Below are 15,285 nucleotides of genomic sequence, written 5' to 3'. Positions count from 1 at the left end.
GCTATGGAGACAACAAAGAAACATTTTCCAGCTGTCAACGTATATTAGGTCTTTTCAACGCTTCTCATTTGTTTCGAGCCTCGTTCATATCTCGTATATTAATATTATACACGGATTATAAGGCATATGACAGAGGCTCGAAACAAATGAGAAGCGTTGAAAAGCCCTATTACAAAGAAATAAAAACAACTATTTATTGATGACATAAACGTTCAAATTTTTGCCCATCATTTTCGTTGCAAACATTTACTCTTTCAAGAGTAGATTGAACAGCAGTCTCAATTTCTGCTTTCGATATGCTTTGAATGGCGTTTAATATTCTCTGGATAATGTATCCTAGAGTAGTGTATGATGGGCAACAATTTGAATATTTAGGTCGTCACTAAGTAGTTCTTTTTGTTCTGTGTTATATTTAATTTTAATAGTATTGTCTCTCTTTATATTGTTGTTTTAATTAATTATATTTTTATACGTTGACATCTGGAAAATGTTATTTTGTTTTTTTCCACAGCACACTACTTTTCATTAACTTAGTTTACCGGTGATAGTAACAGTTATGTATAAAATTTACACGTTTCTCGAGATATCTTGAGATAGAAAAAAGGTATCGACATGCGGTTTTCGCTATTCTATTGCTAATTTAATCTAATTTTATAAAGTATGATTAAAAATGCATACTTGTATTTAATATTTTCCAAAGAAAACTAGATTTCTGAAAAAAATGAAATAACGCCTCCCAGCTGGCTTATTACTTATTAGGATGGTTCAAAATTATCACGCTTACATTGAAGAAAAAGATCTGTCTTCAACAAGACCCAGGTTTCAAAATTTGATTTAGCAGAACCGGACTTACAGCCATTTTTTCATAACAAGGTTCCCACTCACCCCCACCTCTTATTTGCAAAGGTAGAGTTAAACTTGTTAAATTAAATATGCGCAGAATTTGATGAAGAATACAATCATCGGATTTCCAGTGCCCCTTCATTAGGAAAATTTTGTAAAATTTTGATTTTTTTATTTTTGATATTCAATTACGCCCTCTAGCGGTGGACCCACAATTATGAAAATAATTTCCAGGCTTTTCCTGAGGCAACTTTTGTTGTAAAATTTTTTATTTCAAAGCTCTACTATAAACGGTTCCTGAGATATGGCCGAGAGCCATTCTTATTGGGACACCCGGTACATACAAATTTTCATATCTTCAAGACACTCATAACAAAAAAGATTTATGTCACTGTCACCAAATTATTTAATTATTGATAAATAATTACTTCCCTCAAATTTTAGTTGAAAATTAAAGATTTTGTTTGGAAAACCCGAATTTTCCGAAGAAAATTTCCGTCGAAGGAAATTGGAATAAATTATCAATGTGCAGAATTAAATTACTGTCAATTTTTATGTGAGTGTTTTGGTTTAAAGTTAAAATTTTCGGAGTTATAGAGAATAAAAAAAAAAGATTTCGGAGTGCTAATTTGTTTATAAACAAAATAGCACACTTTCTGTGGACTTTGCACAGCTATATTACTAATATAGGAAATCTTAAGATTTGATTTCAGCATGTCCAGCAATAAAATAGCTGGTAATTAATTTTCCTTGTTTTTTACTAATTTTCCCAGATTATTACCTCACATCTTTCATTGAGTTGATGATTCATGTTGTGGACATTCTCAATTATTATATTTCTAATTTAATACTATTCTATCTAATTCCTCAAAACAAGCAAATTTCAATTAAACCCAGCTATATTATAATACCTTTTGATTTAGTTTTCCTTGCAAGAAATAAACAAAACACATCTAAACTAAACCTAACCTCGCTTTTGGCCATTCATTCATCTCCGTGTCAAATAATTTCGACAGTCGCCATATTGAAAGCGACTTGTTTTTGGTCGAAATTTGATTTAGAATCAGGGCCCAGGATGGCCATTAGAAAAGCATAAACTTCATGAAATGATAAAACCATATTGGAATTGTAGAGACCAAATATCAGAAATGAAAGGGGTACTGTTTAGAGGAGAACAAATTATAATTCCCAAAAGTATGCGTAGGAAGATGTTGGACAGGTTACATTACAACCATTTAGGAATTGAAAAAACTATTTTAAGAGCTAGAGACCATGTATTTTGGCCATTTATTAATAAAGAAATAACAGATCTAATAAAGAATTGTCCAGCTTGTTTAACTTATCAAAATTCCAATACGAAAGAAATGCTGATACCCAAAGAAATTGCCAAAAGACCATGGGAAATAGTTGCTGTTGATTTTTTTTATTTTGATAACAAACAGTATTTGTTACTTGTCGATAGTTTTTCAAAGTACCCAGAAGTAAGTTGTTTGCATAATAACACCACCAATGAAATGGTTATTCATAATCTTAAAGCAATTTTTGCAAGACATGGCAGGCCAGATGTTATCTTTTCGGATGGTGGTCCTCAGTTCACCAATGGGTACATTCAAAAGTTTTTTAAGGAATGGGAAATTATTCACAAAACTAGTTCACCTAGATACCCACAATCAAATGGGTTTATTGAAAGATATGTGCAAACCTACAAAAAGATGTTTAAAAAGATTTTGTTTGAAAAAGATATGTATGTTGCTTTATTAGAAATTCGTAATACACCTATCAGTTATTGTATACCATCTCCTGCAGAGCTGTTATTTGGCCGTAAGTTAAAAGGTTTTGTCCCTGTAAGTGATTCACAGCTGCAGCCAAAATTTGATGTAGAGAATGTAGAACATGCCTTCAAAAGGAATCAGATGAAAAGTGAAAAATATTTCAATAAGACGGCTAAGCATTTACCGTTGCTATCACCTAATGATAATGTTATGGTGCAATTAAACTCGAGGAACTGGGAACCTGGGGTAATACTCGATATTGACAAAAAGAGACCAAGATCATATGTAGTTAGGATTGATAGGAATGGTAAATGTTACAGTAGAAACCGAAAGTATTTACGCAAATTTACAAAAAATAATTTTATATCAGATTCACTCTTTGATGAATTGCTGGAGGACTCCTTATCTAAAGGGGGCCCTCCAACTGTTCAAAATCAAGAACAGCTAACCATTGATGAGGAAGCACTCGACAAATCTGAGTTAAAAAATGATCAGGTAGAACCAGATTTGGTTGAGGAAAGAGAACATAATATTGGAGGTGATCAATATGTAACGAGAAGTGGTAGGATGGTTAAAAAACCACAATATTTGAAATATTATTGTCAATAATAACAATAAGTTTGATCAGGTTAGAAAGTATAAACATAAATATATTACATTTATATAGTAATTAATCATTAAGCAATAAGCAATTATATTTTTGTATTTAGATCTTAAGAGGGGAGATGTTGTGAGTTGACTATGCACACCACTTTGCACCTTAGAGTATAGTGGGTTGCATAGGCATCAGGGGCTGGGAAGAGCTTGTCGTTTGTCAAGGCATTCAATAAAGAACCATCATAAAGGTTGAACGTCGTTTTAGTTAATTAACATCCTTTCCTAATATAATGGATTAATTATAAACTATTGACCATCATAACAGTACGGAGGACAAAGCATTTACAACCAAAATGCATATTTATATTCACAAGATGCAAATGATAACATCTCAATGTTGTAGCGGTACTTTTTTACAATTTGACCATTAGCTCCGATGATGACGTTTATGTCGAAAGCGCTCAGCTAAAGAAATAAATTATTTAAACACTTTATTTTTTCTTTCTTTTACTTAAAACAAATATTTAATCAATGCTTATTCGATGGGAAAATACCGAAGGAATGGAAAATGGGTTACTTAAGCTCGATATGAGCGGAAGAGGAATATGTGTCACACCTGTCCATACAATGGAAGCCAATAGGAAGACGAAAAAAAAAACGAATACCCAGAACGAAATGGTTGGAAGACGGTGAAAGACGACCTGAAAACCATGAATTTAAGACAATAGAGGTGAAGGGCACAAGAGATATCTGAATGGAAGGACATAGCCAGACAGGCAAAGACCCATCCAGGGTTATGATGTCAAAAAAGAAGAAGAACGTGTCCCACCTTCGGTGGGTAGGTTATTTGGGAAAATCATTAAAGAAAGGACGGAGAAACAACTGCGACCTTTAGAAGAGCAGAATGGTGTTCGTCCATGACGCTCATGTATATACAGTATGTCCCTGTAAGTTGTATCCATATGGAAAACTTTTTTATTATTAATTTTACGAAAAAAAGTTATTCTTTATAAAAAGCTCTGCATTATCCAAAACCTGAGATTTAACCATCAAATATCAAATTTTTTGAATATTATACGAGGTATGTCAAAAAGTTTGAATTTCACTCAAGAGTAAAGTAGCTTTATTTTTCACAATATTGAAAATTGCTATTATGAAAAGTTGTTTGGAATTAAAAACTGTATTCTAGTATGCAATTACATTCTTCTAATTGAAAATTTTTTTTTTTTTGAAAAATTATGGATAACTAACATTATTTTCAGTTATTTTAATTCAAATACCTTTTATTATTAATTTTACGAAAAAAAGTGATTCTTAATAAAAAGTTTTGCATGGTCGAAAATCTAAAATACAACCACCTTTTGTCAAATTTTATCAATTTTATACGAGGTATGTCAAAAAATATGAATTTCGCTCAAGAGTAAAATACGTTTATTTTTCACAATATCGAAAATTGTTATAATGAAAAGTTATTTAGAATTAAAAACTATGTTTCAGTATGTAATTACATCCTTCTAATTGAAATATTCTGAACTATAAAGGTACTTTACTTTTGATCTAAATTTATTTTTTTGACATACCTCGTATAAAATTGATAAAATTTGATATAAGATGGTTGTATTCTAAGTTTTAGACCATCCAGAACTTTTTATTAGGAATCACTTTTTTTCGTAAAATTAATAATAAAAGAGTTAGTTATCAGAATTGAAATAACTGAAAAAATAATGAGATCCATAATTTCTCAAAAATTTTTTTTTTCAATTAGAAGGATGTAATTGCATATTAGAATATAGTTTTTAATTCCAAACAACTTTTCATAATAGCAATTTCCAATATTACGAAAAATAAAGCTACTTTACTCTTGAGTGAAATTCAAACTTTTTGACATACCTCGTATAATATTCAAAAAAATTGATATTTGATGGTTAAATCTTAGGTTTTGGACCATGCAGAGCTTTTTATAAAGAATAACTTTTTTTCGTAAAATTAATAATAAAAAAGTTTTCCATATGGATACAACTTACAGGGACATACTGTAGTAGCATTTAACACTGAATTGCACATTGTATTGTGGATCTTCGAAAGGCCTCTGGCAGCGTCCTAGTCGACAATCTGTGGAAAGTAAGGGAAAATCACGGAGTAGATAACACCTACATAAATACCGTAAAATCACTTTTCGAAAATAATAAATGTAAATAAAAGTTGAGACAAATCTACTCAGAACGTTTAAAGTCGATAAAGGACTTTGACAAGGATGCTGCCTGTCACTAACCTTATTTTAAATTTTATACAGATAAAACAACAATAGACGCAGTTCACATAATCACAGTCAATTGAGAAATGTTACGAACATGATATCGACTTACACATCCTTTTCATAGACTTCAAGCAAGCCTTTGACAGCTTAACAAGACCCGACCAAATAGAATACATGAAAAACCTAGATATACCAATGAAACTTATAAAGCTTACGAAAATGACAATGAAAGGATCGACTGCAGCAATAATTACAGATAACGGAATCACCAAAAATATAGAAATAGCAAGTGGATTACGACAAGGCGACTCTTTATCAACGTCAACGTCACTATTTAATGTCGCTATAGAAGGAACAATAAGAACTACAGAAATAAAACGTACCATTATAACATCGACGTCGCAACTTGTGGCGTATGCTGACGACATAGCATTAATTAGCAGAAACCTAAACAGTTAAAGGAAGAATTTATGAAGTTATGCAAAGAAGCATCCAAAAGGGGTTTAAAAATAAATCAAAACAAAACAAAATACCTAATATGCTCAAGAAAAACCGAGTTAATATGATAAGCTTAAATATTGGTGAATAGGAATTTGAAAAGGTAGAACATTTGAAATATCTTGGAGTCTCAGTTAATGGAACTAATGATAGAAGTATCGAAATTAATGAAAGAATCCAGGCAGGAAACAGAACCTACTGGAAATACAGTAACTTCCTGCAAAGATAAGAAGCTTACTCAGAATACAAAACTGAAAATTTACAAAGCAGCAATTAGACCATTATAATCACATATGGTGCTGACGTAATGTGCCTGACCCAGAAAGAGGAAGAAAGATTGAGGATCCTAGAAAGGAAAATAATTCGGAGGATAGCAGGACCACTAAACTTAGGTAATAATGAATTTAGAAAACTCATGAAGCGCGAAGTAAGAGAACTTCTAAAAGGAGAAGACATCGTCAGGTTTATCAAGGCACAGAGACTCAGATGGATGGGACATATAGAAAGGAGGAATCCAAAAGCCGCTATCAAGAAAATTTCCAAATGGAGACCTGTATCGGGCAGACCACGAGGAAGACCCAAAACTAGATGGGAGAACCAGATAGTGGAGGACCTTAAGAAGATGGGAGTCAGAGAATGGGGAACCAGAAGCAAAAACAGGAACGAATGGAGGAAAATTGTAGAAGATGTTAAGTCACACAACAAATTATAAAACCAAAATGTTAATGCGGATTGATTCACCGCGACAAACGAATCGGAAGAGCCCAAAGAGGGCAGCAATCACTCCGCTAGGAGTGTAGATGCCATGATGATGATACAGATAAAACACTAAAAAACTAGAAAAAAATGTGTACAGATGGGAGTAAAAAATGACGACAACTATATCCATAGCCTTCTGTTTGTCGATGATCAAATAATTTTAGCAGATGACAATGACGGCATCGTCTACAGTGTACATGATAAGCAAAACTAAATACCAAATGTTACAATAGTGTAAAAGTGCTTACTGTATGACTCAGCTACGTGGCTGACAAATAAAAGAATAGAAAATACAATAAAAACGATGTTGTTTTGGGGATGAAGCTGCAAATTAACACTAATGGACAAAATGAGAAATGAGCCAATTTGAGAACTAAATTAATGTAAAGGAGACACTAAATGAGCAAATAGAAAAACGAAGGGAGTACGGTCCTGACAGTAATAATATACATCACGTTGTAAACCGCTGCGAAATTTATCAGTTTTTAAATGATAAAAACACAATTTAAAATTATTTTGTTAGTTCCTCCACATTGTTATAGTGGAAACACCATGTAAACCTCGCAAACCTGACGTGAGTACCAAAAACCACATCATATTATAATTTATATTAATAATAATATAACCTACAAAGTATCCAAGATATATAAATAGGACCAGTTTTGGGCCAAGATCCACACCGGTTTTTGAACCGGCGACAGGGCCGGCCTTGCAACGTCTCCAAAATTAATCAAACATGACTTCGAATAACACCATGAACACTACCCAAACTTCATCTCACATCTCATATTCCAGTGTTGTTAACACGTTTAAACAACCAACAAAAGACGAAGCCATAGTTCTTTCTAGTATTGAAGGAACCAAAGTTCAAGAGTACATCATAGCCGTCAGTTCAATAGTTGGTCCACGTAACCTATCTTTCGCTTCCAGAATAGCCAACAATAGAATATGTATATATCCTTCCTCTAAAAATATGGTTGATTCATTGCTGCATTCCCACAAATACGTCAATATAAAAGAAACTCAAGTAGAAATAAGAAGACTTATCACTCCAGCTCAAAGACTGATAATATCAAACGCTGGTCCTTCTGTTCCAACCACGTTAATTGAACAAGAACTACGTAAAATAAGTATAAACACCGTCTCTAAAATGACTTTTCTTAGGGTAGGAATGCCTGAAAGCGAATATAGCCATGTCTTGAGTTTTAGAAGGCAAACATTTATCACACCTTTAGAAAATATGTCCATTCCCGATTCTTTCATGATCTCTCATGATAATACCACTTACAGACTATACCTTTCTATAGAAGGCTTCAACTTTTCAAAATGCAAGACTATTGGTCACCAGGAAACAGAATGTCCTGACAACGCCAATACAATCACTTCTAATGCTACCACTTCTAATGCAACCAATCTTGACTCAACCAATTCTAATCCACCCACTTCTAATACAACAAATCCTGACCCAACCAATTCTAATCCAACCTCTTTTAAAGCTCTTCCAGAAACCTCCCAAAACACACAATATATAACAAATCTACCTTATAACCAAACAGAACAAAAACTTTCTGACAAAGCCTTAATATCCACCTCTAACGATCACCCAGCATCTTCCCAAAACATATTAGATCAGATCTCAGACGTACAGGTCTCTAATAACCAATTAGAAACTACCATAGAAACTGACGACATGTCAAGACCTACAAATAATACAAATGAAACAAACACTTTAAAAATCCCAACATCATCAACTTCCAACAAGATCAGCAATCTTACTCCATTAGAAATAACACAACCTAAAATTATTCCAAACGTCACAAAACATCTAAAAAGGCTCATCTCATCGTCTCCAGAAATCAACGAAAATACCACACAGTCCGATTCTCATATCTTCACTTCTCCAGTAACAAGGAAATCAAAGAAAAGAACAAAAACATCTAAAAGAAATTCTCGAGATGAACTTTTACTTTCCCTAGAGACAATTAAAGACAAAATCGCGAACAGATCACCACCATTTGTCCTTAACTTCGACGAAATATGTGACTTTCTCGAAAACACATTAAACGCAAAACATCCCGAAAAAACCTCAAAAAACTATTCGAACGAAACAGCCGAATTAATTCAGATCCTTAATTTTGTTCACGCCTATACCCACAATTCAAAATTAAAAAATAATATAACTCGATTAAGAAAGAAACTAAGCCCCAATAATTTCTCTTCCACAGAAGAGACCGATGAACTCGAACTCGTCAGAACTCGAAAATGTCTAACCCCTATATATTACAGTGGAATATCAATGGGTTCTATACCCATTTAGAACAATTAAAACTTCTAATAAATGAAACATGCCCTAAGATCTTATGTCTTCAAGAAACTCATTTTAAGCAATCCAATATTAATCTTCAAAACTACCAATGTTTTCCAAAAAACAGAATAGCACAACAGGTAAGTGGCGGAGTAGCCATCTTTGTAAGAACAGACCTAGAAGCTAAACCAAAGAAGATCCCATAGAATCACAGACGATGACCTCAAGACAATCCTCACCAAAAAAGTTTCATCAGTGTTAACATATTTAAAAGACATCAAATTGTATAACTCTATTTATGTAATACTTTGTATTGTTATATCCACTAATAACCCTGCGCGGTTGATGTGGTTTTGTGTTAAAAAAAAAAACGAATGCTATGCTGGTATGCACATATGCGAAGAATGGACGATGCAAGAATGTCGCTGAGAACTTCCAAATGAAGAATAGAGACGTCACATAAGAAGAAGATATGTATGACAAGAAGAAATGACGATTGAGATGTGGTAAATTTGTATTTGTACCTAAATGACGTAAAAATTTAATCCGGTGTACACTTGTAATTACGGATTTATTCTTTTATATCGCTGAACTTATGGCTTCGTATGTAGATATACATATACTCCGGTCAACTTACATATCCGAGGTTACAAAAATTACCATCAAGCTGAAAATTGGCAGGATTGTTCAAAATACCATCATGAATGAAATCTAAAAAGTCCTCATAAATCCGACCCGAGCTAAAAAATTTACGCGGGGTCAAAGGTCACCAAATATAGTTTTTAGCGATTTTCACCGAAACGGTAAGTTTTATCATAAAATCAGTTCTAACGAAAAATGTAGACTAGACAATTATCTATAAAAAATGCCTTATTACCTTTTTCCTAACATCCACCGTTTTTGAGATACAACGATTCAAAAAGTTGTAATCGTCATAATATGCGCACACGTTTCCACACCACCTTTGAGGTAGTGTACTTAGCGCGTTTTTTAACGTGGTTTCTCCAGTAGGCCTATTCCACGGATCTGTTATGATTCTGTTTAATTTGAAGCTATTGAATAATTGATATTGGCAAGGGTTTAAAATGATAAAAGTTATAAAAAGCGGTATAAATTAAAAAAAAAGGAAATTTATCCAACTAGTTCATAATTTTCTAATACTTCTGCTTCCTCTTCTCCTTGTTCTTCTTCTTCTCCTTCACCGTCTAGTTCTTCTTCTTCTTGTTCCGGGTACAAGTAAATTGCCCCAATAATGACACATCGCATGGCTCCTCGAATGAATCCTCAATTGTTGGTGATTCGACATTGGAGCACGACCGGTTTTGACAATTAGTGCATGCTATCGAACAAAACAGTCCAACTTTTTTTGCAACCACATTTAGCGCTACATCCCTTTTAATAGTTGCAAAAATTGTGTTCAATAGTTTTTCCGGCGCAGGTGGGAGTAAAGTTTGAATTGGTTCTAATGAACTGTCGACTAATTTCCATCCCCAGTCTTTTTGATCTAGCTGATAACCAACGCACATTTGAACTTGGTAATATACCCGAAAAATATGTTGATGAGCAGCCGCTGAGGTTGGAACAAGACAAGATAATTGCACTTGTTTTTTATTTCGAGCATTTTTAAACAAACATGCATATCGAAACTTATCTAAGCACGTAGTTTTTTAGGCGCTAAATGCACAGAGAGAAGAAAGCTAATTCCGTTCCAAATAACTTGTGGAGTTGAACTAGTTTTTTTAAAACTTCAGCACATTCAAGTAAAATTAGGTTTAACACGTATTTTCACTTCGGAGTAGTACTCAAGACTAATTAATACCTCGAGGGTGTCATCTACCTGAAGGATTTCGCCACCCACGAAGTTAACGGTGTAATTTGCATAATAGTAAACAAACTAAATTTGCATAAAGTTTATTGTATATTGAAATGTTTATTAGTACTTAGCAATAAACATTTTGCCTAGAAAGTTGGCTTTAATTATTATGTTCGAACCCTTTTGAGAAAAGAATAGGTAGGGTGATTAGCCGACGTACCGATAGAACGTGTTTATTCCGACAAAACCCATCTTTACAAATTGAATAAGACGCATCAGTAAGAAGAATTATTATAAGTTAATACTTTGTCATATCAATTTACTATTTTTGTTGGAAATAAGCCGTAAAATTGAAATAATAATTCTTATTATTTTCGCGTTACATTCACTTTGTAAATATTTTTTTGTTAGCACTGTAATATAATACAGCTTATATATTGCATCCCTCGGTAGACCGTAAGCTGTATAGTAGAAACATTATCATATTTATAATATCTTATATTATTATGCGTAATATAAGTTGAGTTGACCGATAGAATATTATGTTTACTTTTATTACAGCTTCAGTGATGTATATACGTGTTGTACTAATACAGACATATTATGACGATTAGAACTCTTTCAACTCTTTGAATCTTTGTATCTCAAAAACGGTGGCTCTTACGAAAAAATGTATTGAAATATTTTTTATAGATATTTATCTAATCTACATTTTTTGTTAGACCTAATTTTATGATAAAACTTACCGTTTCGCTGAAAATCGCTAAAAACCATATTTGGCAACCTTTGACACCTCGTAAATTTTTTAGGTTGGGTCGGATTTATGAGGACTTTTTAGATTTCATTTATGGTGGTATTTTGAATAATCCTGCCAATTTTCAGCTTGATGGTAATTATTGTAACCTCATTCCTATATTTGAGTCTAACTAGACCGGTCTAATATATTAGCAAATTTGTTGTATAATTAGAACCACCAAATGTTGCAAGGAAATTGTATGATCGCCATATTTAAAACTATAATTTTTATAGTAGCCACCACATGTTTTTCTTCTTCGACGTATTTTGGTGTTGGAAAACTTCAATCCCAGCATGCAAAGTACCTGTACACAATTATGACACGTGATAAATCATGGATGTATGCGTTGGAGTGCGAAACTAACCACTACTCAATTGCATAAATCTTTTAGATGAGCCAAATGTAACAAAAGTTGTAGGGAAAAGAAGTAATTTGAAGCAAATTGCTTCTGAATGGATTGATAAAGACTGATTTTCACTCTACGTCTTATTGCACGTTTTATGAGATAGGACAAATCTGATCCAAGATAATTAAAGGTAAAATAAAGACTACAGTGACCATAATAAAAAACGTCGAGTATGAGGAACTTATAAAAAATACAAAGAAATCGACATGATGGCAAATAAAAAGACAGTTGCAAAAAAATAAAAACCTGTTTGTGCCTCCTGATGAGAGACTAATAAGTTTCGAAACCGGTAGAGGTGCTTGCTGCACTCTCTGATTGGACTAGAATATGATGCGGTTGTATTTTCGTTTTGCAACGAAATTGAAATTGGTTATTCATTTTTGATTTACGTGTTTACTCTGATTGGAGTACGAAGGGAACCATTCTCGTTGGAACTTTACCGCGCTGAGCAGATGGGACGTGAATTATAAATTGTAAAATTCCCTCATCTTCCTTAGTCTCAGCATCCGTTATGGCTTGCAAATTGTAGAAGCCTCGGAGGTGTAACCAGAAAAGGTTCCCATGGTTTTCAGTCTGATGGGATGTAGAGTAACATTATGTTGTTTTATATGCCATTAGATTGAAAACTTAGTCTTTTGCTAGCAGTTGCCGCTAGGACATCTATGCCATTTCGTTCGTTGCAATCCGTGATTGCACGCCGCGGTTTGTTTTGGTTGGATCACGCAGAGCAGCATATGTGCCTCCTGATGAGAAACTAATAAGTTTCGAAACCGGTAGAGGTGGTTGCTGCACTCTCTGATTGGACTAGAATATGATGTGGCTGTATTTTCGTTTTGCAACGAAATTGAAAATGGTTATTCATTTTTGATTTACGTGTTTACTCTGGTGTTCACTTTTGATTCACGTGTTTCACTTTTGATTTACGTGTTTTTAGTACGAAGGGAACCATTCTCGTTGGAACTTTACCGCGCTGAGCAGATGGGACGTGAATTATAAATTGTAAAATTCCCTCATCTTCCTTAGTCTCAGCATCCGTATGGCTTGCAAATTGTAGAAGCCTCGGAGGTGTAACCAGAAAAGGTTCCCATGGTTTTCAGTCTGGTGGGATGTAGAGTAACATTATGTTGTTTTATATGCCATTAGATTGAAAACTTAGTCTTGTGCTAGCAGTTGCCGCTAGGGCATCTATGCCATTTCGTTCGTTGCAATCCGTGACTGCACGCCGGGGTTTGTTTTGGTTGGATCACGGAGAACAGCATAATATGTGCCTCCTGATGAGAGACTAATAAGTTTCGAAACCGGTAGAGGTGCTTGCTGCTCTCTGATTGGACTAGAATATGATGCGGCTGTATTTTTGTTTTGCAACGAAATTGAAAATGGTTATTCATTTCTGAAAAACCTGTTTATTTATATAAAAAAAAGTTGAAAAAAGCGAGGGAATGAGCTATCTCTGGTACTGGAGAAGAAGACACATTACACACGCCATCTGTGTGGTACTTCGACCTAATGGAATGTTTAAATGATCAAAATGTACCAAGGATGCTACAAGAAACTATAAACGATGACAAGAAGTTTCAGAAGATATCTCAGAGTTCATATGAGTTTTTCATGTGTTGTAATGGCTTTTCTCATGCAGGTGTCCTGTTTCAGTATATATGGTGTAAACAACTCTAGTAATTGACAATAGGATGAGGTGTCCATTCGCAAATAATTGCGCCAGTCATCAGTTTCCCTCTCAGTATTTTATATAACGAAACGTGAGGATATTAAGCTACTCCATCTTGTCTTTCTCTCTTCATCCCTTTCAGTCGTAACGTTATAGTTAAAAAAAATTAAAGAAAACAGTCGTGTCTACTCTATAATAAAAAATAACGTGTCTCAAAAAAATTCACTAAACAAACTTCACATAATTTAAGACTCTGGATTGAAACTGAGGTAGGAAGTGGAAGAGGAAAGACGTAGTGGACAAAACGTACAATTCTAAATAGATCAAGGAATGGGATCAAACGTGATCAAAAGTATGCCAATCTCCATGGCGTGTGCTTTGAAAAGACTGCATTCATTTTTTCCATAAATATTTTCCTGTTTCACTTTATGTCGGAAGATCTAAGTAGGAATACTAGTATTAATGATTAATGATTACAAACAAGTTTAAGCTGACATGATTGAGTTGAGTTCATGTCTTGAAAATAGAATTAAAAAAAAGCTCACGAATAAAAATAAACCAAGCTCCCGTTATTGTAATGTAAACTGTAAGTACTTCCAAATACATTCACCATAAATTTTAGTGGGACTCCTGTAAGCGCAAGCACCAATCACCGAATGATACTCACATTTTCCCCAGGTCCTCCGAATCCTATGTTGTATTCTCCCATGCCACTACCACTGTCTTCTCTCGGCGTTCCCGGTCCTCCATTAGCAGGTGAATTTTTCATACCATCCATTCCATCACCGTTTAATACTGGCCCCATCGAGTTGGGTCCCATAGGTCCCATGGGGCCCGACCCGTCTGGTCCTCCTCCCATCTGGAAATCACCGGGCATATTTCCTCCCACTGCTGGTTTCATTAATGTGTACATGTTTTCTCCTCCGGAATTACTGGAGTCTTGTGGGCTGGGCATTATGGGCGTTCCTGGGCCTGCGGGACCGGCCGAGCCTGGAGGACCGCCATAATTACCCGGTGACGAAGAGGAGTAGTTCATGGGCTGAAATAATACAAATTATATATGAACGACATACATCAATGTTAGGTATGTACTACCCCTTTTGCTGCCAAGTTGAGTGCCTCGCCTGGTAGCTGAAAGGAGAGTAAAACAAATCGTGAATTATATCATAAGGTGGACAAATATACACAACATTTAACAACCAAATCTTTCTCGACAATTAACATTCAGTGTTCTGTTTTGTTTTCATGTTTTCAGCATGCGAAGAACAAACAAATACTTGAAACAAAAAATGCAATTAAACATATTTACAAAAAGACAATAAATCACGATAATTTTTTCCCAAACACCTTAGATCAGTTTCGAATCAGCTCAGATCAATATATAGGAACGTAGGTTTCACAGTGATTACAAACTATTCGTATTTTGCAATCACACTTTTATACTCCAGGGAAATAAGGTTTTTGTCGGGACACTTGAGCAGCCAGGTTGCAAATGGATTTTTTGGCTACTATATACCTAATACATTATAAATACAAAAATGCCCGTCACAGTTCGGACGAGAAACTTAGTTAT

At 34.2% G+C, this 15,285-nt stretch overlaps 1 protein-coding gene across 5 annotated transcripts in view; it reads right to left on the bottom strand.

The window, feature by feature from the left end:
• LOC126893264 (single-stranded DNA-binding protein 3) overlaps nt 1-15,285 on the bottom strand; it is a 180,653-nt gene that overhangs the window by 25,792 nt on the left and 139,576 nt on the right. For 3 of the 5 annotated variants that reach the window (XM_050663273.1, XM_050663270.1, XM_050663269.1), the window contains 2 exons: nt 14,808-14,843; nt 14,380-14,751 (listed from right to left, as the gene is read on the bottom strand). In XM_050663273.1, coding sequence (XP_050519230.1) covers nt 14,380-14,751; nt 14,808-14,843 — 408 coding nt within the window. The remainder of the gene's footprint in view (nt 1-14,379; nt 14,752-14,807; nt 14,844-15,285) is intronic. The other 2 variants (XM_050663272.1, XM_050663271.1) reach the window with 1 other exon arrangement.

Source organism: Diabrotica virgifera, chromosome 10 (genome assembly GCF_917563875.1).
Source record: "Diabrotica virgifera virgifera chromosome 10, PGI_DIABVI_V3a".
Classification (NCBI taxonomy): domain Eukaryota; kingdom Metazoa; phylum Arthropoda; class Insecta; order Coleoptera; family Chrysomelidae; genus Diabrotica; species Diabrotica virgifera.
This window is presented reverse-complemented; position numbering and strand designations above follow the sequence as displayed.